At 46.3% G+C, this 26,878-nt stretch overlaps 1 protein-coding gene across 1 annotated transcript in view; it reads left to right on the forward strand.

Moving 5' to 3' along the window:
* The window catches only part of CAMTA1 (calmodulin binding transcription activator 1), a 225,776-nt gene that overhangs the window by 62,919 nt on the left and 135,979 nt on the right, over positions 1-26,878 (forward strand). Inside the window, 1 exon segment of the mRNA XM_032708679.1 lies at positions 17,022-17,157. Within this exon segment, the coding sequence (XP_032564570.1) occupies positions 17,022-17,157 (136 nt within the window).

Below are 26,878 nucleotides of genomic sequence, written 5' to 3' on the forward strand. Positions count from 1 at the left end.
TACAAGGTTATAAATGTTTTTGGAGCAGCATCTTATGATTTTAAGAGTTAGGTTTGCTAAAGGCAGTGCATGAAAATAATTTTCTGATGAACATTCCTGTACCTTCCTCCTGTGTGTTTACACTTGAAAGAAAGAAAGAAAGAATGTCCCAGGAGAAGGAAAGTTCAAGGACCTTCTGAAATTGAGTTAGTTTTCTTCTTTTTTTTTTTTTTAAATATAAAAATTAATTGGAAGAGTTAAATGCTGAGTTGCTACAATCAGGGCTCTCAGTATTACAGAATTAATGACATCGATTCGGCACTGGAACACTCCCCATTCTTTGTTTGCTGCTCTGGGTGGCACTAATTTAATCTCAGAAAATTAATAAAAATTAATTGCACCTCTGACACATACAGGGTTTCCTGATATGATGATGTATAGTGTGCTCTGAGGAGCTGCTGCTGGGTGAATGGCCGCAGGGGCTCCGGGCGTGGCAGGAGGATGCAGGAGCTGGTGCTGCTGGAGCTGCCAGCGGAGGGTGGGTGTTGGTGACGAGGTATCAGGGCCATCTGCTTCAGCCACCAGCGAAGGAGCTGCTGCAGAGGGTCAGGCCAGGCTGGGCTGTGATGCCCCACAGGTCACTGAGCTAAGAGAGAGGTGGCAACAAGGGATGAGCTGCTTTGGAGCCAAGCCTGCCATTCAGAACGTTTTCGCCTCTTTTCCAAAGGGAAGTGCCCGTGTTTATAGCACTGTGGGGTATTGCTTTGGTCATGGAGATGGAGGAGGAGCCCTCTTACGATGCCATTGTGGTGGCAATGGAGGGGCTATGAGAAAGCTTTGAAAGGCCTCTAAAATTACTTTTTTAGGAAACTTCATGTTGAATGACTCAAATTGATCGAATATGCTGATATAAATGTACTGGAGTATTATTACAACAGTCTTTTGAGCACTCCAGTTGATCGGCATAAATTAACGAGTACACCTTGCAGCGTCGACCTTGACGTTCCCTCAGAGCAGTGTTTGGTCCCCTGATGATCTGCTGGGTGTTCCACAGCTGGTGTTCCGTCAGCGGGGCGGGGGGAAGTGTTCTGCTAATGCAGCAGGGCCAAGTGTCTGACATTTCCAAGTTTAAATGCGAATCATGACAACAAAAAATAATTACTTGACATTTGTATATCAAGTAGAACTTAATTGTTATTTACTTTGGAATTTCAATGACAAAGTTGACTTTCTGAGTCCAGAAACATTCTGCTGGAGGAAAGTACTTTGTTTCTCTGTTTCCAGGTGCCTTCTGTTGTTAGCATTTATACAGTATTTTAAAAATACACTTGAGCAATCCAAGGTGGCTTCACCTGTGTTTCACAAGTGAACCTCAGGCAACAGAAAAGCCTTGGCTGTGCCCAGAAGCTGCAAGGTTGGTTTTCTACCTGGGAATGCAGTTTAGATGTGTTCCTGCCCCTTCCTGCATCGTGTCTTGGAAAGGACACGGGAGGATTGCTGGGGGGATTGGGCCCACTCCACAGGGAGAGCAGGATGAGTTCGGTCCCTGGAAACTCTCCTCCTCTTGCCCTGCTGCCCTTTGCCCAGGGAGCACAACCTGTCCCTTACCTGTCTGTCAGTCCAGCTTAAGGAATATATTCTATCTGGGATATCTTTATCAGTGGCATCTTAAAGAAGAGTTAGGATCTTGCAGTATAATAATTCTGTATTAAATAATTAATAGTAAAATTAATTGAATTACTTAGTTTTCAGGTAAAAAATAGGGTAATAAATATTCATGACTTATATTATTAAGGGAATTTCTATTTCCTATGTCGTTAAAGTGAGATTAGCTAAGGTTGGGTTTAAATGAAGATTGAAAACAATTGTCCTTTGGAATTAATTCACTGCATTAGGCCGTTACCTTGCGAGCTGGCTCTCTGGTGTGCTCTGTGGGGGAACTGTCCTGCTGCATGGGGTGTGTGCTGCTGCCAGGATGTCCTGGTCCTTGGGAAATGAGACACAGGCTCCCTGGGGAGGAGAAGGTCATGGGAACTGGAAATTGTGAAAAGGCAACTGCCCAGAGCCATGGTCAGTGGCAAAAGTGCTGTCTGTCTCCCCTTGTACTTGTTACAAGTAAGAGTCCTTTCGAGACCTTGTTTAGACTTTCCAGGCATGTTTTAAAGGTCCTGCTCTCTCACATGGCTTGTACTCTGTGGGATCCAGGACCATGAACCGTGCTCATGAGCAGTGCTGAAATTTGGGTTTTCTGCTTGTGCTGCTGGAAGCTCTGCCAGCATCTCTGGGTCCTCCTTCGTCGAAGGCAGTGTGTGTGCTGTCAGCTCTCCTGGCTTGGGATACCGCTTGACATAATCCCTGCTAAATGTGGCACATCTCTTTACACTTTAAAGATTCCATGACTCTCAACACTTTCATCTTGCTGCTTTCAGTATTTTCTTGTCTTTCTTTTCCCTGAAGAGGATAAACAGTGCAGAGATGGTTTTAAGAGCCTGTAATTCATATAGATTTTTAGTCACTGTGGTCCAGGGGTGTTGAGACACCAATAATGAATTCCTTTAATGGCTCACCCTGTTGGTTGTAATGTGACCTAAGGGCAGAGTTGCTGGGAGCCATAAGGATGCCTGGCCGGGGTCATTAATAGTCTTCAAGTATTCCTTGGAAATTCTTCCCATGACAAATCCAGCCTGGGCTGCTGGTGCAAGCTTTTGCTCTGGGAGAGCTGTTTTTCCGCTGTATTTAACTGGTGGCTCAGGAGAGCTCTGTCAGTGCAGAAGGTGACACTGGCCAACTTGGATGACAAAGGCAAGAGGTCCTTGTTTCTACTGCAGATGGGACTGACCTGGCACAGAGGCTGAAGGTTGGCTCCTCCAGCCCGCCGATGGCTCTGCAGGCACTGTGCGTGGTCACTGGTCTCCAGCTTTGCTACATGTCAGAGGGGTGCATGTCAGAGGTGCTGATTCCACAGCTGGTCCATCATATGGACGTCTGCCCCTGCTGCTGGCTTTGGACAAGACTGACATTCAGTATTTGGGCAGGCTCTGACTGTTCTCGATGCCATGCTATGGGGTGGGAGAATGCTCAGGGTTGAGGAGGCTGCTCGGTGTGTGTGAGCCCCCTGTCAGCCCTGCAACTGGGGGTTAACAGACTGTGAGGCAGATCAGTGAGGAGCTGCCCTTGTCCCAGGAAGAGCAGAGGAAAGGGAAGAGTGTGACGTAAGAGGTTTTGTGTTGGGGCTCCTGATGTCCACACCTGGACCTGCCAGGCCTGCCATATTGTCCTTCATTCTGTGCTTCCCATCAAAGGGGACCAGGAAGGACAGGGGTTAATGGCTGTTGTGGGACCACCTTGTAGCTGCCCTGTCCTGCATAATGTGTGGAGGCTGCAGAGGGGCAGGAGACCCGCTATTTGTTCTTCAGGCTGTTCATAACAGCAACGAAATTAAACTCTTTGTCGCATTTTAAAGACTTTTGCAACTTAATTTATATTCTTGTATGGTAATGAAGAAGCATCTTTTGTCCAGGAGGTGAGATATGCAGAAATAACCTTTAAGTGACTCATAATTGACCTTTACTGATATTCTCTTGTTTTTTTCCCATGCATTCTCTGCATCAAAAACACCATCCAGAAAGAGTGTCAGCAACTGCTTGTTGCATCTTAATGGCCTGCAAATAGCAGCTGGTGAAAAAGAAACTATTTATTTGGGTTCTTTATTTATGGACAAAGTTTTTTCCTTCTGGGAAACCTGGCCCTGAGGTTGGAGTGCTGGGCTGTAGCTGGGCACAGTGACTGTCCTGAGCTGGGAGGGATCATGGCCCAGGGGAGTGGGGTGCCCTCTGTCTGGGGGTTACATGCTTCACTTTCCACATGGGGACAGTGTTGTATTTGTGACAAACACAGTGTGATTTAAATTGCCCACTGGAATGTTAGTTGGCATGTGCTGGTAACCTGTAATTGGGGGGAGGATGTTCATGCCTGTGTGTATGCAGAGCAGCTGGAAGCATCCCAGAGGACCTGCTGTTCAGACTGGAGAGGACAGATTGACTTGTGTTGTCATTGTTGGAGATGAGAAGCTGCCTGCAGAGGCTGGAGTTTTTCTTTTGGTGCTGAGTAAGTGTGTGTAGGCAGCGAGCAGGCTTTGCTCTTGCTGTGGCGTGAGGAATAATTTGCTTGGCAGGTGCAGGTGCTGTTGGTGTGCATCAACATTGTAATGAAACACTGGAGAAGTGCGTGATCCTGCTCAGCACAAACGTGGAGCAGTTGGTGGGTGAGCAATAACAAAGCCGAGAGCACCAATACAGGTGTTCAGGTTTGAATTTTTTTTTTCCCTGGTCCTGAAAACACAGATTTACAACAATCTGGGAAAGATTCTCCTCAAGTTACACTTGGTTGGTGTTCTTGCTACACACACTGTAACAATACTTTAATATAATTAAATTTTAAATTCCGTGTAGAATCTGGTGGGTAGGCAGATGTACCGCTATGTTAAACTTTATGTCACTTAAAAATGGTTCTCAAGTACATCAGAGGGAGCCCAGCCAGCTGTAAAATGACCTGCTTTATGGTGCTGCATCGCAGCTTTGGTCTCTGTGTTTTAATTACAGATGTACCTAAAGTCTTCCACCTCAGATAACTCCGCTGGGTGGTTTTGTTTCCTGTAAGTTACTGACAGGATGTAAAGCAACACGAGAGAAGGTGCTGCCGGGTTTTCCACAGCTGCTGTTTGCAGGAGCATTGAGTTTCCCACTCATGGCGTGGCTGCTTTGTTCCCTACTAACAGACAGCGCAGTCTCCTGCCTGGGGCTGCTGTGCCCGCAGGGGAGTCTCCAGGATGACAAGTAGTAAGAGGGGGTTTAGAAGCTGCTTTACAGCCCCGGGCGGGTGGGCACATGTTGGGACTGGTGAAAGGAGTGGCACGTGTCAGGACCGGTGTCAGGGCGTGCGCAGGTGTCCGTCCCCCCACAGCCCCTGTTCCTCGCTGGCAGGGGCAGGAGGTGCTCCCCAACACTGGCACCCTCCAGCCACCCACCAGCTAAGATGAACTTTGCCCACGTTTGCTCCACTGGACCACTTGTCTGCCAGTGGCTAGGCTTGGTATGAGATGGAGATTGCCAGTGCTGTGAAGTGGGAATCTGTGAAACCATTAATGCTGCCATTTCTGGAATTAAAGAAGTGGCCTTGTCCTGAGGCGTCCCATGTGGTGGTTTGCCCTGTTTTGCAGTATGATTTATGCCTTGCCATGAGATTATTGTTTTCTACTGATGCTGAGGGAGATGAAGCAGCATTAAAAGCCTATCAGAAACCTCCTGCTGGAACATGAGAACTGGAAGCTTTCCTGCCAGAAATCTTGTTGCCTCCTTGGTGGTGACTCCAAATTCGCCGGCCCAGCAAATCTCAAAGTGTGCGTTGCCTCACACTCCACCTTCTCCTCCTCCTTCTTCTCTTCCTCCTCTTCCTCCTCCTTTCAGCATTGCCTGGCTTGATCCAGCAAGGACGTGCCTGATGCTGCAGGGAGTGTTGAGGTGCGAGGTGCCAGCTGGTCACTTGGAGATCCTCTGGCACCCTCTGCTCTGCGTCCAGCAGGCAGCAGCAGTGTCCCTCCCTGTCCATCTTCGGAGCGTGTGTAATTCCTGCTGCCACTGGTGAGAGTGAATTGTGCCCATAGTATTATTCCTGTATTTATTTTATAAATGTCAATGATGAACTAAATTAAAACAAATCAGGCTGTTCTGTTTCACTGTTCAATTTATGAAATTTTGATGAGACCAGTAATGTCTGTACTGGTTCCATCTCTCGGCTGGCAGAAGGCAGCTGCGGTTCTGACAGCTCTACTCAGCCTGTTCCCCAGTGATGTTTATAGTCGGGGGTGTACAAGTGCAGTATTAAGCTGTTTGGTTCTGTCTGTGCTTTGTCTGACCCTGGTGGAGAAGCTGAGAGGATGATGCAGCTGGTGAAGAGCTCCACCTCACAAGTGGAATTATGTTGCTTTAAGGGCTGTGGTGAAAGGCGAGTGATGGGCAAACACGTCGCTGAGTCAAAATAGTGGAGGCAGGCGGAGGTGGAAATAAAGCCTTAGTGAGGGTGCCTTTATCTGCAACCTTCCCTTCTCCAGCCTGCTGGAGATGCTTGTCCTGAAAAGGGGAACTCCAGTCTCCTGGTTTCCTCTGGAGAAGCTGGGTGCTGGTACTCACCCTGATTACGGGGTGACAGATTAGGGGTGTGTTCCTCTCCTTGTGTGTGGGTCCGAGGGCCAGAGCAGCTTACAGAGCATCCCTGCCATCGCTTCCTCCCCTCTGGAAGGTGACCATTTGTTTCTCATCAGTCGAGCCTCTTGCACAGCAAATGGGTCATGCAGGGGAGATCTTCTTGCTGGATAAGCAATTAGCTAAAATAAACTACTCAAAGGACAAATTATGCAGGACTCTTGCTCTGTAACAAATGAATTAATTGACTTTGGTATTTGTAGGATGTTCCCACTATTTTATTTAATTCTCTCTGGCTAAAGGGCTCCTGTGTTTCCCCCTGCTCTTTGCTGCCGCAGTGAGCAAATAGGGTATTAGGGGTTTATTTACACGGTTACAAGAAAGGAAACAAAGTGATAATTGGGAGAACCTTTCCAGGTTTCCTTAAGAGAAACAAAGTCTCTTTCCGCAGCGTGTCCAGGAGCCTCCGTTTGACCTATTCTTCTGGAGTGCTGTCAGTTCTCTCTGGAGCTTCACAAAGCTCGTCCAGAGCAGCCCTCAGTAAACACGAGCAGGGCATCCTGGCTTGGGCTGGGATCACGATCTACACGCGCTCGCAGGGGCTTAGGAAGCACCAGGGCTGCTGCTGGAACCACAGCACAGTCAGTAGCCAAAGCAGGCTGGGACAGGGGCAGGGACAGCCATCTCTGTGGCAGTAACCCCAAGTGTGTTCTAAAGGCTTTGTGTGGATCTTTTGAAGCAGCGAATGCAGCAGCAGTGTGTTACCCGGGGTATCACACACAGAGCACTGCGGAAGGATTACAGCTCCCGGCCCTCGGCCGGGCCGGTGACTCATGAAAGCATCCCGCCAACTTGCTGGGTTTATTTACAGTAAGTAAATTAAAGCCCTGGTACAAATCTTTGCTGTGTAACAGGATTTGTGAGCATCTAAGAAAGGGTGACACTGTTGGACCAGTTTGCCAAGAAAATATTTTGTGCCTAGGGGGATGTTGGGTTCACCAAGTAACGTCCCAGCTGCCAATGCCAAGGTGAAACAGGGCTCTTCCACTGTCCTGCTTCTTATTTCTACTTTGCAGTATTCAGAGGGGACATCTAAGGCTAGCGATGGGGACACCAGTCTCCACTTGGGACCTGTGTCCCTGTTCAATGGCATTTGTAATTCCAGATGGCCTTAGAAGACCCAACCAGCACTGAATTGTGCAACAAACTTCTTTTTGATAAACTATGCCCTTTGGGAACAGTGCCAACCAAGGGCAGGGCTGTGTTTTACTCTCTGCTTTATATTTAGGATATGAAAGATTTGGAGGATTTTATAGTCATGGCTTTGTGTGCTTGCTCTGCCTTCTCCTCTCCCTCTGGTTTTACTCCCAGGCTTTTCTAAATGCTGCTCTGTTCAGTTTCTTCTCCTTCAGTCCTTCCTCTCATCTCCTCGACTCCTCAAATTTATAAAAAAGCCAGTTCTAATCCTGCACAGATCCCAGATCTGGAGGGATTGTTACATCTAATACGACTTCCTTTAATCTGTCTGTCTCTTCTCTACCAAATCTGCAGCCAGAGGCGTGGGCGGGTGGCCCATCACCGTGGGAGGGAAACCAACCAAAGCAGGTGATGCGCAAGCACGATCCTACCATTGTAGCATTGATATGCCAGAGTGGGCAGTGGTTAGAGAGGACATTCTGCCCACAAGGGCAGTGGGGAAGGACATGAGGGCACTCTTGGTAACGTATGCGAAGGATCAAATGAGTAGGGTTTTGTTTTTTCCCTTCAGATTATATAGTTCACATGGGAGCTAATGTTTAATCCTAATTTCTTGCTGATATTAATCATAGTTTGGTCAAGGTTTGGAAAGTGAAAGTCTTGCATGGCACTAGTACAATCTTAGTGTCTGACTCGTTGCTGTAATAGATGAGTCTCCACTTGGCACCTGAACAAGAAGGTTTCAGACATGCCAAGGATTTGACAGTTGCATCAGTTCACAACTGGTGGGAGGGAGGTGAGAGGAAAGCTGTGGAGGCCGTGCTTGGATTCAGGCAGCTCTAGGAACTTGGGGAGAGGCTGGGATTCCTGGCACGGTGCTGCAGGGCAATCCCACAGGAAGTGTGAGGTGTCTGTTGGGAAATAGTAGGGTCTGGCTGAGCTGAGTGGGGTCTGGTTTGGGGGAGCTGGGTGTGCTTCAGGCCCGTGTTCCCATCTTGCACTTCTCCTGTGATGGCAGAGCTGAAATGTCCTTTTAAACCCCACATCACCCTTGGTTTTTAACTAAACAGAAAAGGTAGCACCTTTACTGCCCCAGTGTGTAGGGAAGTTGCCCCCTGACTGTTCTCTGTCGACCTGAGCTTGGAAAATAACAGAGGAAAGAGGAAAACAGGAAGGTTTTCATCAAAGGAAATTGGGCAAACATTGATCCAGCAGTGCCAGGCGCTGTGCTGGGTTTGGGGACAGCAAGTGTGGCTTTATAGCAAGGGTGATGTGGGGTTTAAAAGAGTGATTTGTGCTGACTTGGAGGGTCTCAAATTAGGGCATGATAGAAAAAGGATTGTCTGTTATCAAAAGTTAGTTCAGTCTAAATTAATCTAAAAATGTATAATTTCATCTCAACTAAAACTACTGGAATGTAATTAAATTCCAAAGTAGAATGAGCTGAGAGGGTATGAGAAAAGATAAGCATCAGAATGAGACAATAATTGAGTTTGTATTGTAAACACATTCCTGTAGGAATTTGGGATTTTTTAAGCTGCTTCATTAGAAATTAAGTCGAGAATGCTTAACAGCTTGGGCGTGTTTTGGAGAAGTGGTTGAGTACCTCTATATTTGTCTATGTCTTTTGTTTGCAGGATTTTCTATATTTGGGGTTAATTCTCTCTTATCGTCTACTAGTTTATTAATAACTTTAAAGGGGAATAAAGCTTAAAATTGGAAAATGTGTATTTCCATGTGAAGCTTATTGTTTTGCAGACTCATGTAAATTTTTTATCTCATTTTCACTAGAAATTGGATCTTTAATGTATAAAATTGGTAAATTAGGTTAGTACCATTAAAACACTCTGTGTTAATTCTGAAGTGCCTCCCATGAGGTGCAGAAGTGAATACACTGTCCTTGTTCTGCACACAAGTCGCTCGCTGAGTCCCTCGGGTGGGACTGAGCCAGGTCAGGTCCTGCCGTGCTGTCCTCTGTCACAGCAGCTGCAGAGCCAAGGTGTGAAGGAGAGCGTTGGGGAGGATGAGTGGCGTATTGTGTCGTCATTTGAATTACTGATTTGAACACTTTCAGCCCAAAAACTGCTTGTTAGGGTGTTTGTAGACCACTATAGTTGGTGATTTGAGACTCATTTCGCTGGTGCCAGCATCTGTGCTGCAAGTGTTGGATGAGGGATGGAGAAAATTGATGCTGCCGTGCTCTTGGCTTGATCCAGAACCCAAACACTGTAAGGAAGGGAGGCGATGATGGGAATTTAGTGCCTGTTTAGTGATACTGCACAGCCTGCTCGGTACCAGTACCTTACACTATGGAGTTCTTTAGTTTTTTGCAAAGGTTTTCAGGAAAAATGCAGAAAGGTTTCCCTATCGTTGGCTAAAAATACTTTACCCTTAATTCTGAAAAATGACTTTGTGGATCTTCATATTTCACAGACCATAACTAGATTACTACCTTTTACTGGAATACTTTGTGTTAATGAAGACCGATTGGAATCACATAATAGATTTCCTCTAAAGAAGGCATTATGTGGTTATTTTTTACTGTCTGGCATTCTAGTTAATTGCCTTGTCATCATTAATTGATGTGACTAAATTGATATAAATAAACAGATTATATTTGTGAGGTTCATTTGAAAGAGAGGAAGGGCTGAGAACAGGCTGCTGTGGGGAGTTTGGCACCTGCCTCAGGCAGAGCAGGTGACTGTTGACGAGAGCTCAGGCTTGGTCAGTGCCACCACTTGTGAACCTGTTTGGAGCAGTGAGCTTTGCCCAGACAGGAGTGTGGTCACTTGTGCTTTCCCATGTTAAAACTAACCTCAGCAGTCAGCTCAGTCCTAAGCTTCAGCTTCTGGTTTCCAGGTTAATCCAGATTTATGTAGATAGTTGCTATTAGTCAGCAATCAACAGAGTCCAAGGAAAATCAACCTTTTTTAATCAATTGCAATATTGCATATGATGCTTTTGCCTGGACAGAGCAAGCTGGTGGTGCCTGTTGAGCAGCACCGAGTCTCCTCTCCAGCCCTTCCTGTAGTGCTCTGCTCATCTTCCACCAGGCCTGGCTTTGCTGATGGGGGGCAGATGGGATACTGGAGCACATCTGGGGAGTTGATCCCTCCCATACCAGCGCTGCCTGTTCCTCTAGCCTTCCCTGCTTTGCTGCCTTGCAGTGTTGGAAGTTTATTGACTGTCAAACTGCATTTATGATTTGAAGCGGTTCTCAATTAAAATTTATAATTAATGAGTTATTATTCAATTTTCAAATATTTATGGATTTTTGTAGTGTCTCAAGTCATGAACCAACCTCCACACTACTAGCAGAGGAAGAACCAGGAAACCCTTTTCCTTCCTCAGAGCTCTGCTCTCCTCCTGTCCCCAGTGAGATTTTCCCGATCTCCTGCAAAGCCTGCACAGCTCCCACCATCTGCTGTGCTGGGGAGGTGACACCTGCCAGAGCCCAAGGATGTGGACATTGAGGATGTCCTGGCAAATTCCTCTGGTATGTGGTGTTTTGGACAAAACCAAGGTACGGCCTCACTTTAGCGCAGTTGGGAAAACCTTGTTAGCCTTGAGCTGGAGGTTGTAATGAGTGAGAAAGTTGAGCTGGAAGTAAGTTAACTAAATAAATAGAATTTTTCTTCCCTTTTCTTCCTCTCTCATAAGAACGTGGCAGCATTTGCACACATCTGTGTCACTGCTGTGCTGGGAAGTGACCAGATCCAGAGCCAAAGTACCACCTGCAGGAGGAGGCCATCTCCAAACAAGTCTTTTAAAAGCTGATTGGAACCCCTGGTCCTCACCATAACAACCCATGTCCGTGGAGAGAGCAGTCAAAAAGGCAGAAAGGCTGCTGGGACGTGGGGCCTGGAGCCCTTTGGTGTGTGTGAGCACAGAGAGGGAACAGGGCTCTCCTCAGTGTGCCAACAGAGATTGTGGTGATTAATCTGAGAATAGTTTAAAGCATTCATGAGTTGTAAGAATTAATTTCCAATAAATCAAATGGCATCCCCATGGGAGTAGGGAAGAGAAATAAATGAGGGCTAAAGAAATTGATAAAAATCCTTGAGCAATAAAGAGATGAACGCCAGTTCCTTTAAAATTATATTTAAATGAACAAAGTTGATTTAACTGTCTTTTTTCATACCTTGTACTAAGATTTAGTTCTATAGCATGTCATTATATCAAGAAATAATTTGCCAAAAGACTTTCTAGCATTTCATGTGCATTCCACTTAATGACAATTTTAATATTCCGGCTTTGGTCCTACATCGTTAGGAGGATGCTTCAATTGCTTGGTGTTCTGAGGAGTTCATAAAGACTATTTCTAATTTCTCTTTCAAGACTGTTACAGGGTTCAGAGCCGTCAACACATGAATTATCATGTTACTCAGTAAAACGATGTGGGGAAAACTGCTTGAACTAAATACACAGCTTTGGGACAGCACTGTTTTCAAAGGATCTTCCTGCCTAGTGAGCTCTGGACAAGGTGCTGAACTGAGTTCTGACTCACTGTGTCAGTGGGAGAGAGAGCTCACCCTCCTGGTTGTGCTGGAATGAAACGTATCTTCTTTGGTTTTAATCTGGTTTTTGGTTTGGTTTTTTGGGTTTTTTTGATTGGCTCTAAGAAGAAAATTGTTAATGATGGAATTCATCAGGCTGAGTAACCATGATAGGCAGAGATGTTGGGTGAGTCTTTCGTGGAATTCATTCTTTGGCAACAGCTGCAATACCATGAAGTATAAATGGCAGCAAACTAAATGTTTACTGAGAAGACAGATCCTGTTATTAGTTGTATGACTGTTACTAGTGCTGCTAGCACTGTTCCCTGTTTTCTAGTTGTGTCAAGAGCAAGTATGCAGAGCAAAGATGTTCTTTCCTGAAGCATTCATGAATAGAGGTCTTAGCACAGGAGAAGTGGTGCTGGTTGGAGTTGTTGTTACGAGAGGTGCCCATAGCTGCCCTGATGCTCTTGTTTTCCTCAGCCTGCTGGGAACATCCACGGGGGCACAGGCAAGGCTCTGCTGCCCCGTTGCCCACAGTGAAGCCGCTGCTTTTGGCACCTGCCTGCACTGTGTTGCAGTCATCGCTGCTGGGAGGACGATCTGGTCCTGCCTCAGTCAGCAGAGCCCCAGATGTTCCTGGGATTGACTGCTGTACCCATGCATTGTGCAAACAGAATATCTGCAGGATGAATTTACGTGGCACCGGCATCCTGATCACTCCTTACGTAGCCCCAAGAAGTTGCTTTTGGGGTAAGACTTGTCCCCATGTGTCCCAACCCACACCAAAGAGATGCCCAGCAGTTGTGTAGTGCTCTGCAGTTTGTGTTGCAGCCATCAGCATTTATCCCAATTGTGCAAAAGGCTTTCCTTGGCAGCCCCTGGCAGTCCTGTGCAATGGCACAAGAGCCAACTTGGCACTGGCACGGGTTTGTTCAGTCCTGTTTGTTGGAGCTGCAGGTAATTACTCCCATACTTAATGAATCACATTACTTTTATTGATGAACACGGAGGCTACATGCTGGAAAGAGGAGGTAAGGATTAAGTTTTATGGCCTACTGCTGCTATGAGAAGGAGCATCAAGGCACCAATTAATGCTCCCTTGATGGGATTAGCCATTGTGTTAACCGCAACTCTGGATAAAATTGCTAAGTCTGTGACTTCAGACTTTAACTTCTTAAATATTGTAGATACAAAGTAAGTTCACTTGCATCTTAAATGCAAATGACATTTAATTCTAGATACAAAAAACTTGCAGGATATTTACATTTTCTTGTGATTTATACCTCTTCTTACAGTGGATAAAAAGTTTTCTGAAGTTTATTTCATCCCTGCAGAGTTCAAAGATAGGGCAAATTTCAAACACATAATCTGTGATTCCTTTGGTTACCATGCCAGTAATCTCAGCTTTCAGTGGAGAGAGTGGAGACTGTAATGGCAGCAGCCTGTCCCTGTGAGGTGACACAGTGCTTGGTTCCCAGCAGTTATTGGGAAGTCTGAACATCTCCATTAAGTTATTAAGGGGCTTTTCTTTGGTTTCTGGTCCCACTGATACAGACTGGGCTGGGGTTTCTTTTCTTCTAGGGCAAATGTGAGTCATTGCCTGAGGGTCAAAGTCAAGTGTTTATTTGGGAGGGGGAAAAAAGGGTTTGTAAAAACAATTCATGTATGATCTGCCAGTGTTAAAGCTGTGATGAATGGAGTCCCTACAGTCTTGAAAACATTTGCCCATGTAAATGTTGGTACAGAAGAGAACTACTGGTACCTGTTACAGCATCCTCCAGGTGCACCCCTGGGCTGATGGAGTGATGCCCTCAACACAGGGATTGCAGTTCTGCCTCAGCAATGGGTGACCCCATCCTTAATGAGTTTGGGTGACTTCCTAAATCAACAGCGAGTGTCTGGGTGTCAGCTTGGCCAAGCGTGGGTGTGACATCCTGGGCTGCAACTGCTCAAGATTCCTCTTTCTGTTTTCCATTTGGGCTTTAATCTTCTGATAAGCCCCAGGTACAGTGAGGGGAAATGTCAGAGTAAATGAAGACTTGGAGAGCAGCATTTCTGAGGGGAGGAATAACTTCTGTCATCAGATTTTTTTTCTTGGGCAGAAACAAGAAATAAGAGATGAGGTATTTCTGAGAGCATGATGTCAGTCAGGAGCATTCCTGACCCATGGTCCTCATCCATCACTGCTGCAGTGTGAGGGCCATACAGCTGCACACAGTGCAGATAAGAAGGAGAAAGGAGTAGGTGGTTACTTGGAGTTCATCACGTGGAGTGTTTGGTGTCCCCAGAGCTCTGCCTGCCCTGGGCTGCTGCATGGGAGGGCATTGGCTGAGTGGGAGGCACCTGCCCCCACTTGCTCTTGACGCTTCTCCCCATTCCCAAATTGGCCTGGATGAAGACTGATTTGAGGACTTGGTCCTCTTTGTGTTCATATTTTCTTGCAAGGCTCTATTGCTTTCCAGCCTTCTTCCAGAACTCCGGGTTTTCCCAGCCAGTTCCTGCACCAGGACTTTGCTCCTTTGGGAAAGCAGAAGTTAATTTCTCATTATTATCATGCATAGATGCAGAAGATGGAAGATAGTCCCTTGCTGTTGTCCCTTGGCTCCGTGATAACTTCATAGCCAGAGAAAATATCATGCAGGTGAAAAATAGCATCATTCAGGCTGTTTGCAGGAGCTGTTTCTCAGTGCAGTGGGTGGGAGGGATGGAGGGGGCTTGTGCACCAGTGCAGTACAGGAAGGGTCTGGTGTGTGGTACCTCTGCTTCATGGTAGCTGCATTAAACATCTGTATTGCTGCATTAAATATCCTCTTTGGCTTGGAATTGGAATAAATGCAAGATGATAAAATAAAAAATAATTTTTGGAGCCATGGACCTTCTCAAGGAATGGTTCTAGATGATCTTACTCTATTATCCTGAAAAAGAGAAGTTTTTGGATTTACAATATTTGCAATTCCCTTTTGGCACCTCCAACTCCCAAGGCAGTAAAACATAGTTTTCATTAACTGATATGTCTGACATTTACCATATCTTGATGTGACAATTTAGAGGGAACTGGTTGCACTGAGCAGTGTTATTAATATTGCAGTAATGTGATTAGGGGGAAATCTTGGTCCAGATGGACCTAAATTTATGAGAACAATGGAGAGGCAGATACAAAGCAAATATCCAGAATATCCTAATCTTAACTTGTTTTCTGTTTACTTCCTCATTGTGTCTGGTTCCTGTTCACAACTGTTCATCAGTTGGCTGCTCTGGGCTGTCTGAATGTTGAGGAATGAGCAGCACAGGGCTTCCCTCTCCATTCTTCCTTATAGTGGGTGAAATGCAGCAGCAGTGTAGATCAGGTTAAAATTGCATCTCATCTCATGAATTTATCTTTAAAACCCAGCCTCTTTCTGTGAGCCTTAAAGCAGCTCAATACACTCTTATCAAAATCGACAACTGCTCCAGAGATCCTTAAGAGATTTTGTTTCATTGGGCTCTATTTTATATAAATCTCATTAACTGCTTTGCCTGTGCCCTCTCACTGTGCTCCTTATTCATCACAGAAATAAACCAACAAACCCAGTTCCAGCCCTGCAGAGCAGCAGCGAGGCTGCAGAGCTCTGCTCTGTGCTCCCTGTGCTTGCTGAAGGGGCTGAAGGCGAGGGAAGCAGGATTTCCCTGACGTCAGAAACCTTGAGGTCCTTGGAGCGTGTGTTTTGTGAAGCACTGTGTGTGAGTGGGGAAGCACCAAGCAGGAGATCAGTGCTGTGTGTGAGTGGGGAAGCACCAAGCAGGAGATCAGTGCTGTGTGTGAGTGGGGAAGCACCAAGCAGGAGATCAGTGCTGTGTGTGAGTGGGGAAGCACCAAGCAGGAGATCAGTGCTGTGTGTGAGTGGGGAGGCACCAAGCAGGAGATCAGTGCTGTGTGTGAGTGGGGAGGCACCAAGCAGGAGATCAGTGCACGCTGACGTTTCCTCGCTCGCCCTGACCACGGGGGTGACTCACCATCAGCCACATGACACGTCCCAGCAGTGCCCCTGTGATGTATGATGATGGGAGAAGGGTTTGAGCTGACATGTGCACCGACTGGGGGTTTATAGAATAAACATTGAAATGAGATATGTAATATCTGCACTGAATTAATCCCGTGCTATCTGCGGTGCTGTCAGACAGACGCCGTGGCTGTGCTGACACCTGAGTGTTTATTTTCAGGGTGACACGTAGGAGTAGAGAGGAGGAGCAACCTTCCCAAACCCCCAGGACCCTGAGCTTTGGTCCAGGCTGCTGGGACCCAGGGGGCAGGAGGACGTGCATTTTGGGCGGATGGAACTCGGGTTTCTGCTCACAGGCAATAAATATTTGTGTGTATGTGGAAAAAATGCTCACTGCCCCTGCCTCTGGCATGGGCTGCTCGCTGCCTTCCTGCAGGGGGGAGTATTTTTTATTTCTCAGTGTTGCAGCGGACGTGGTGATTCAGCTTAGCAGACGGCAAAACCTCTGTGGATGTTGTTATACACCCAAACCACTCTGGCTCCTGTCTGCTGGGTGTCACCATACCTTTAGGGACAGTGTGGTTTCTAAGTGGAAAACAGTTTCCTGTGTCTTTGAAGTCTAGGAGGTGCTCAGAAGGGAGGAGGTTACTCCCTGTCTAGCACTGATCTAAGCAGAACAGCAAAACCCATGTATAAGCTCATGCTTTTATCCTTTTCTCTTTTTAAACAAACATCCATGTCCTGGTGCGGCGTTAAAGGTGATTGGAATCTCACCATGCTGATGTGTTAGCAAGAGAGAGAGATTGTCTGTAATTAAATAACAGCAATCCTTTTTTCTCCTAAATTTTCTTTTTTTTTCTAATTTTCAGCATGTAGCAGTCAAAATACATCCTGTGAAAAAGTTGGCTATTTTATAAGATTTCCCTTTTTTTCTTCTTTAACCTGCACTTCCTGCATTAGGTATAGGATCCTCACATAAAAGTTTGCAGATTGCAAATATCAGTTCAACCAGGTAACGGCAACAAAAGGAGAACATTTATTTGATGTCAAATCCTGGCTGTTTCTGTTCTGTGGAGCCTTTCACTGGTGTTTGGGATGTTGCTTCATAGATACTCTCAGGCTGGTTTTGTTGCTTTGTGTAATCCAAACCTGTTTCTTGCTTTCAGACCACAGAATGGTTCTATGATCCTGTACAACAGGAAGAAAGTGAAATACAGGAAAGATGGATATTGCTGGAAAAAAAGGAAAGACGGGAAAACCACCAGGGAGGATCACATGAAACTGAAGGTGCAAGGAGTGGAGGTAGGAGCGCGTGGGGTTGGCTGTGGGTGGTGCTTGGCTGGGAGACGGCTCCCCTGGAGACACCTCAACCCAAGGATGTCCAGACCTTCAGAAAAATACTCCCAGCTGCTCCCTCTGGCCTGGTGCTTTGTTGCCAGCTGGGGTTAAAACACAGCTCCCCCCCCCCAACATATACATCAGCTTTGTTTATTACTCCTTTGAGCAAACTGTGAGTACAGCTTCACCATCAGCTGTGGGGCTGCTCGCTGGCTCTCGGGGGCTGTGTGACAGGGGTGGACAGGCACAGACGTGTCTCCACACGCAGCATCTCCTGGTAGACTCTGTGGTTTTTGCAACGGGCACCGCACAAGGGCAACCCGGGGTGGGCTGCACAGCACTCTGTGTAACCGTGGTGGCTTGAATGGGTCTGGCCTGATTCTCACAGATCCCAGCTAGTTTTTTGTAGCAATTGCCATAATTTCCGTGTGCTGATCGAGTGTTGGTCTTGCAGTATACAGGTGTACAATTTCTGTTGAATTCAGCCCAGAATCCGTGCATGTTTTGAAGGAACCATTGCTCTGATGATAGTATTCAGCCACTCTGAGACATTCAGACAGGTGATTTCACCTGAGACAGTGTTTCTGGAATAAGCCTGTTTATTCTAAAATATGTCATTGTGTAAAACCACTTTTCTTTCTTAAACTCCAGCTGCATGGGGAAAGGGCCAAAGTGGTCAAAGAGTGTTAAAAGGTGTTATTGAGGTGTTTAGCTGTGTCATTTTAGCCAAGAAGCACGAGGCTGCCGGGAGTGTGGTTGTGTATTTGATTTTGCAGCAGTGTAATCGGGGTGATTGGGGTGTCCACCACAGGCAGAGCTTCACCTGTGTCTCCAGGCCTGTCTGGCAGCTTCCAGGCGGGACTTAGGACTAAGCAGAGCTTTCCAGCCTTACCCTCAGGCCCACCTTGGCAGGTGTTTTGGATGGCATTGACTCCCTCCTGTCGGGGTGACGGGCACCCTGCGTGGGGCTGGTGTTGACACCCCCCGGGCATCCCCTGAGTCAGTGCCACCAATGTGAAGGGGACGAGTGCCCAGAATTCATCTCGTGCTCCGGCTTCCTCCTGGGCTATTTGTCATTCTTACATTCTGTCTGCTCTAATGAGGTTTTGGGGTTTAAAATAGTGTTAAATGGATTGCATTATATTACACCAGAGAGGCATAACTTTGTTCCATAATTTTTACATCCAATAACAATGTTTTATTATGACAAGCACCAGAAAAAAAAAAGTCAGTATCAGAGAAATGGTGCCTTGTTTTTGTTTCGAGTTTGCAGAGTGTGATTTAATTAACTTGTGTGAATGTTCACGATGCAGAACACCAGACCTTGTAGCACCCCCTTACCTGTAGCAAGGGGTTGGTGATGACCCTTGGCTGCCACACAAACATGTACAGGAAATAACTATGGCTTTCAGGCAGGTTTTTCCAAAGATGGAGGCATCAAGCCTTGGAGGATCCAGCTGCGTGTATGTGGTGCTGATCATGTTTAGCTCAAATAGGCCAACACTGAACCCAATGATTTCTGTTTTACTGAAGTGTGTCTTCTGGAAAGTAACAAATCCAGATGGGGCCGTTGCAGGAGCTGGAGGATGTGCAGCTTTCAGGGTTTCTCCCTGTGGCTGATCACGTTGACCACTTAGGAAAGTAAGTGTTAAATACTTGCATTGCGATTTGGACGTTCCAGGGTTTGACCATTCAGTCATACATCCTTCTCCAGCTGAAGAGCACTTTAGTACCTCATATTTTATTTCCAAGGAGGTACTTGTGCCCTCTCATCCCCAGGCAGCACCTGGGAGGTCACTGCCAGTCTCTGTTCTGAACAATGCAGAAAAAGTTCATTTTCTTGACCTCCAGGTGTTGCTTGGGCAGAATGATGTAGGTTTAACCATGTTAGTTGATTACTCGATCAGTACACCATGGTACTTCACAGACAACATTCTGGGTTTAGGTTTCTGATACCATCCTAAAAGGAAGCGATGTTCTCAACTTGGGCATGTAGGCAGCAGATTTAAAATAACAAAAAAAGGCTTTTCTCAAAGTTGGAATGATACCGTAGTTAGCCGCATTCAGGTTTAACAGGGCATGAAATAACTGTCTGCCTTGTGGCACTGCCAGATCATCTCAGCGACTCTTGCAGCCAGAAGATAAATAGGGATCATCGTCGCACTGATGGAAAAGTACTTGCAGAGCTGACAGCCAAGAGCATCAATAGCATCCAAAAACATTGCTCTGGAAACGGCAGCTTGGAGGAACATGCTGGCCTGTGAAACTACTGACCAGCCAGTTCTGAACAGGGATTTGTATTAGAAGGTTTAATAATTAACTCCTTCCTGAGTGTCATCAATGTGATGGCTCCTGTGTCTTTCAAGTTTTGAGTAAAGAGAAAAATGCATTTTGAAACTAAAAGTCTACACCAGATCCTTGGGGATGTTGGTGTCTTGTCAGAACCATATAGAAGGATTTGGTGAGCGTGGACAAGGCAGCTAAAGCAAATTTAGGACATAAACAAGGAATAAACTAATTTAAGTAGGAATACCCTCATTTAAATAAATAAGGATTGGGAGGAATAAGCTATTTAACCAAGTGTATGACAAATAAGAATGGCCTGAAATCCTCAAGCTGTTGGCTTGGTTAGCATTGCTGTGCAGGAGAGGTTTGGGCAATACTTGGTTAATCTGATCACAGTCTTATTAGGAAACACTGGATAAACCAGAAAGAAGTTAATTTGGCCTTTCCCTTAATACACCTCTTTGTGCAATTCTTTGTGGAATCTCTGGTCTGTGATCCTTTTAAAAATTCTAATTAATTAGGATCCCTGGCGATGTGTTCCTAATCAATTCACATAATTAAAAATTTTAACTAATAAATAATAGTAAGGAGAGTGTTGGAAGAGCTTTGCCATCCTTCCATCCGTGCTGCTCTGATCACAGTCAACTGGCTCACGTTTGCCTTTCCTTGTGCGTGAACTTTTCCAGGCACCTGTAACTGCACCTTCACGTCAATTCATAGTAAACTGCTGCTAAAATTAAAATGAGGTCATGTTTTTATAGTGAATTTCCCTCTCATCCTCTGCGTTTTGGAAGGTCAATGCTGATCCTGCTGCTCTTTATCCTGTGTTGAGTATATTTTGGTCTCTCCAAACCCCGGTGCCTGAGGAGTGGTTATGGAGAAGGGCTGTCCCGAGCCTGGGGCAGAGCTGTGCCCGCAGGTCCTGCTCCAAGCACCACAGCTCCTGTATTTGAAATATCTTGTTCTCTTGTAGGTGGGTGTATGTTATCTCAGTATAATATGATAATGTTTAAGAATTCCTTAAAAAAACCCCAATAACACAAAAAAGCAAAACTTTATTTCAGTCTTATTAAGCGAGAAACTCCCTTTGGAGATGGAGATGCAGAGTATCAATTTTGTATGCAGGACTTGTATTTAATTAATATCATAACAGTCCCTTAACACTATTGCAGATTAGTCCACGAGGACAGGAACGAAAATTTTAGATTATTCAATTACTGCATAAACCCTGGGACATCACCATCAGAACTTGGCCCAGGTTTCTATAGGGTGGTTTCTGTAGGGTCTGGGTCTCAGCAGCGTCTCTGTGCCCAGCACTGAGTGACTGGGGTGGGCACAGTGTCTGTGGCTCCTGCAGCCTGGGGCTGGGGCGTCTGCCCAGGACCAGACCTTTCATTTCGGTAAATGACCAAATGGGCTCTTCTGCGTTGTGTGAAATAACTCACCATGGAATATTGAACTGCAAAATGGTTTTACACGTCACCCTTCCCTGCTGTCGTGGGTGAAATCTGCTCGTCCGTTGTCACCAGAGGGTGGGAGCAGCCTCGGAGGTGACACTTTGAGCAGCACTAATGGGGAGAGATTCCTAGGACAGCCTGAGCCAATTCACTGTAATTTACATGGGCTTTGCTTACCCTCAGAGGTGAGCTGTGTAGTTTGCAAACTAATTAGGATTGCATTGTTCAGTCGGTCTGTTTAATGCATTCCAGAGAAATACTGTGGAATGGCTCTGGAGGAGAAATGAGAGTTTAATGTGAGAGGCTTGTGACACACGTGTGCCTACATTAAAACAAACAAGCGGCCCTGAACAAGGGAGAAACTGCTTGTGAGGAGGGGCAGTTTTACGCAGACCTGTTCATCATTGCTGCAAACAGCATTGTCCTGACACCTCTCCTGAGATCTGACTGATGGCCCTTCTAACCAACCTTAACCTCCTGTAGCTCATTGGAGACCAGAGTCCAACAACATCTCCCCACCTTTGCTGTGGCACACACACGTCTCCACAATGGGCACCATGGGCAGATGCTGGTGCAGAAGTGTGGAGGTGTTGACTGTTCATGAACTGGGGTTGGGTTTTATTCTGTTACCTGTTCTAGGTGGTGTTTGTGGCACCTGGAATGCAGGGTTATGACGACATCTTAACAATTCCTGTGTTGGTGGCAGTCCTAGGCAATGAGGAGCGTTGTTTTGCTGTTTCTGAAAGGAAGTACGGTTTATTATTAAATCTGGAATGGGTCTCCTGGGAGTCTCTTTGGAAGGGAACATACATATCAATAATCCTTTCCTGTATCAGGGTCCTGATTTATTCTCCAGTAACGTAAAGTCACAGCAAATGCTCATGAGTTTTGGCATCTTTTCCTAATGTCCTGTACATGCCCAGGAGATTTTATTCTTCAGTAGACTCATAACCTTCCTTATCCTTTAATTGTCATGGCTTATTTAACTTCAGCAATAAAAAGTTTTCCTAATATCTGGGTGTCTCAGAATGAAGGTTCAGCTGAGATCATGGCCTGTGTGTGACGTTGGGGGATGCTCTGCCAGGCAGGTGGCCCATAGGCAAGTTCTGCCCAAGTCAAGGGCAACCACTATCCCTGCAGTGCAAGGCAACAGGTTTGCAGCACTTCTCAGGTAATTGCTCTGTAATTGGCTGCATCACTGTTTTTTCCCTTGTTTAATAAATAGTGTGAATAAAGCTGAGCCACATATGGTAGGGTTGTAATTCAAATGCCATTCACTGAAGTCTGAGCATTTTTCATTTAGCATGTAAAGGCAGTTTTGATGTAAATGATTCCAAAAGGATCTCTGCAAACTAATGACATTAACATTGGGCTGGACTGAAATTGTTGAGTGATTGGTGCTGCTCTCACCCCACTGTAGGCAGAGAGGGAGCTGGTGACCTGCACTAGTGGAGGTGTCCCTGCCCAAGTCCTTGAGGTCCCTTCCAACCCAGACTGTTCTGTGGTGAGTCTGGGGAGATGTCAGTTTGCAGAATCCTCTGCTGAGGGAGAATCTTGGCTACACATCATACTGATTTTTGCACCCCCCAAACAAAACAAAGCAAGCAAAAAAGTTTCATACATATATATTCTTTTCTATTGTTCAGTCATCCTTATGAAAGAAAACATTAGAACAAGTAGGCAGACAAAAAATAAGCTGGGAGGCCCCCCTGCACCCCTCTGAAACATGAGGCTTGTCTCACCGCATGGACTGTATGGCACAAACACACATTGACATTTATATTGAATATTTCAGTTTAGAGAAATTTGAAATTAAATCTATTTTCTGCTAGCTCTGTGGGAAAATCCATTTACGAAAACAAAATCCAATAAGAGATCTAAAGATCAGTGGCCAGAAATGAAATATATTGAGAATAAAATATATGGAGATTGGATTGCTAGCTCTGTGGGCTGGGTTTAATGTGCTGGGGACTAGGATGGGAGTGGAGGGGTACTGGTCCAAACTTTATCCCAGGGCTTGCAATGTAGATGAGACAGTTTAGCAAAACAAAGTAAACATCAATACATTATGGACCAGGGTTGGTGGTCACCATTTACCTTTTTGACCACACGGTTCCTTTCTGTGCCTGTGTGGAGAAAAATGAACTTGAAAGGCAATGTCTGTCCCTGGAGGTGGCTCCTGGAGCAGGGTCAGTGGGAGCCACACGGCGAGGAGAATCCATGCTGTTCCTCACAAGATTAAGAGGTTTCCTGGTTCTGTAGGGATCCCTGTGATTGCACAGAGGATCCAGATGCTGGAGCAGCATGTGCCTTGTAATCTTGTAATTGCATTGTGGGCTGTGACGGAGATAAGGGCTTCCACGGGAAGCGAGGAGTCTCGGTGGCTCTGCCTTCCCTGCCTGGCTTTTAGTGAGCTCCTGTTTAGTTATTTATTTCACTGGGTCTTGGGCAGGAAAGCAAACATTGTTTTCTGTATTGCTGCTAATTCTGTATGCATCAGGGGTGCATTAAACATTTTAATTTCCTGAGTTCCTCCTGTGCGCGTGGGGAGTGGGGAGCAGGGAGAGCAGAGTCTTGTCAGGGTTGAAGGCACTGGAATTCCTGAACACAGTGTGATGTTGTCCCCAATAAGCAGCACAGATACAGAACCTTGCAAAAGGGGATTTCAGAGTATGGCCCTGTCTGGCACATTCGAATGGCCACCCCTTTGTAGGATGTTATTTGCTCCCCCTTTTTATAGGCAAGAGATGAGAATTAATTAGCTGGTGTTTGCATACTCTTTGGACATATAAAGCATTTAATTGCCCACTAATACCCTGTGTGAAGTGAAAGGGAGAGGTGATGGAGGGAAGCAGGGAAGGAGCTCGGCAGTGCCAGCAGCGAGGGGTTCTCCCAGTCCTTGGCCGGGGTCTGACCTCCAGGAATTAGTGTGAAGCAGGAGCTGTGCTCTGAATCTTGCTGTGTCTGCTGTAGGTCAGATTAAAGTCGCCAGGGGAGAGGGCTGTGCTGTGTCTGTGCTACAGCAGGGAAGCACAGGTGACCCTGTAGGCAATATCAGGAATGCAGAAAGTGTGAATTATTGTATTTCAGGGGCAAAACCAGTTTTTCTACTCTCTGCTTGTTTTAAAACCGTTGCGGACGTTGGGTTACACGTAGCAGTTGCCTTGTGTTTGCAGAATACCTTTTCCTTGTAGCAGTGGGATAATGCATTCGTCCACTCCGGTGTTCCCATATTTCTGCTGCCATCGCGTGGCTGCCGGGGATTAGCAGCACACTCCGTGTAGGAGAGACCTCGCTGCCATCCGGGGGGCTGCTGGTGGCACAGCCGAGCTGGACCCCAATCCCTGACACCCCAACCCTCTGCTGCTCCCCTGACCCCCCAACCCTCTGCTGCTCCCCTGCTCGGTGCTGTGGTGTCGCTCCCCATGCAGCAGGAGCCCCTCTGCCCTACACAAACAGGAGCTGGACTCTGCTCCTTGCGTCCGGGAGGGCTTGATGTCCCTCTGGAACTGCAGCACTTGGCAGAGCTGCACTTGGTTTAATGTTTGGGTGAGTTCTCAAAGAAAGGTACAGGAGCTCTGAACTCTTCTCAGGTAATGAGTTCATGAAGTTACAGGTTCAGGCACCCAAATCAATCAAGATTCAGATCTCCCAGTGCAAAGCCTGAGAGTTGGTGGGGCATGTCCTGGCGCCTCTTTGGGGTGACATGTGTTGGTGGCAGGGCTGTGCCGGGGAGACCTAACCATAACTCTAACCCTTGCCTTGCTGCAGCTGGCACTGACCTGCTGCAGCCCCCACCATGGCATTCCCACTCCATACCATTCTGGACAGCTCCTGTACTGCTGGTGCAGCTCCTTGTCATTTACCACGACAAATATGTGGTGTTTTTCCATTAAAAGGCCCTGTGCTCCAGAGGACTGCAGTGTCTTAGAGCACTATAAATATGTTTGTGAAGATTCTGCCTTCTCTCTGACCCCAGCCACTCTGTGATACTGCGTGGGCATTTCTGTTGATGGTTACACTTTGCCTGCAGTTTTTGTGTGCTTGTTGCCATGAAGGAATTTTGAATAAAAGCAGGAGGAGGCGATTTGGGAATGCCAGAGCACTGCAAGTGGGATGTGCAGTGCCTGTGACTCTGCTGCACCACCTAATCCTCCTGCTGTGCTTCCTTCTGGGTGTGCATGATGGGAGCAACGGCTTGACCCTTCCATGTCATTCTGTCAGTCAGGCTCACTGTTGTCCTTGGGGGCAAGTTTGCCTACTTGTGTAATGTCCTACCTGCCACAGCCAGGACAGTTTGGGTGGTTTCCTACTAAAAGGAAGCTGGTTTTGAGCTTAAAAAGATTAAATACCATCTCCTTTCCTGCCTCCTGTGAAGAAGAGACATGGTTAGACTTCAGTGTCTCTTTAATCTCTCCTTGGAATAATGAACAGTACATTTATAATGACAAAAACATAATCAATTTTTGTGTGTTAAATCATGATCTTTCCTGGGAACACTTGCTGAGGTTTCTGCCCCCAGCTCCAAGCCTGGTGGTCCAGACCCATGGTCCTGCCCTGTCTCCATTCTTAGAGCAGGCAGAGGGAGCTCCCAGACCCCAAAGGCCCTTCCTGCCCAGTCCTGCTTCTGAATTAACACTTCTTGAACTACCGTAGCTGTATAAAATACACAGAAGGGTTTCAATGGCAAACCCAAAGTCTGAAGGTTTATTAATGGCTGGAGGGCACTGGAATTTAATATTTGCCTGTTGTCTTGTCAGTTCACAGCTTTTAGAAGCCCAGCAGCGTGGAGATGATTCTATATATAGCAACTATATTTGAATAGTCCACATAGCTCCAAAGTAAATATTAATTCCATTATGCTATAAACTGTTATTTATCATGACAGAAAGTCATAAAGTTATTTTACTGGAATAGAGCCAGTAAATTGCATCTTCTAGATGAGATACAGCACATGTTGAATTCCAGCAGCAATTACCCAACATACTTTATACACACTGGTGTTAAACACGCTCCAACATGCGCTGCAGCTGAGGCTCTGTGGAAAGGCCTCTGTGGAGAGCCCTCTGTGGAAAGGCCTCTGTGGAGAGCCCTCTGTGGAAAGGCCTCTGTGGAAAGCCCTCTGTGGAAAGCCCTCTGTGGAAAGGCCTCTGTAGCCGTGATGGAGCCACAGTGGCAGGAGACGGCCCAGGCTGGGCTAGGGAGCACCACGACACACTGACACTGCCTCTTGCCTACTGTGTGTTTGACTTTTTCATTACCAAAATTACTCCTTAAAAGTGCCTCATAGTTGCTTGACTCTGAGGTATTGTGAGAAGTCTAGGTTTTAGTTATGGGTTTTTTTAAAGATAGATATTGGGTTTTTAGACTTGAACAGGGTAATCATTGAAAGGGTGGATTTTCCCCCACTGTTGCTCTAAGGGCAGGTGCATGTCCCTACCAGAGGTGGAGGCTGCTGGGGAACATGGGCAGGACTTTATGAAGTCATAATGACTTCATGAAGTGTGTGTAGGGTTACCCTGCCTGCGCCAGCAGCTTCCACGTGCTCCGGTGTGATCCGTGGATCAGTTATTCCTCGTGCACAAGCAGCAGTGCAGAAGTGGTGGTACTTCAGCTCTGCAGCGTCCTGGGCAGAGGACACATCGCTGGAGCTGCTGCTGTGACAGGGGAGAGGATGTTGCACAATATTACAAATTTCAGTGAGTTTATGGAGGCTGTCACTGATTGCAGCCTTTGGTGGGGACTGACCTTCAGCGTAGATTAGATCTTCCATTTTCTAGCAGAAAACAATATCAGGGAAACATTAAGGCACATCAGCAGTTGGATGCACTTGTGCTAGCGGAACAGTGAAGACTGTCTGCCAAAAATTATTGACTTGTTGTTGTCTTTTATCCACAAAAATAACTCTTCTTATGTATAACCTATGAGAGCTGTGCAGTGAC

The sequence above is a fragment of the Chiroxiphia lanceolata genome, chromosome 22 (genome assembly GCF_009829145.1).
Source record: "Chiroxiphia lanceolata isolate bChiLan1 chromosome 22, bChiLan1.pri, whole genome shotgun sequence".
NCBI lineage: Eukaryota > Metazoa > Chordata > Aves > Passeriformes > Pipridae > Chiroxiphia > Chiroxiphia lanceolata.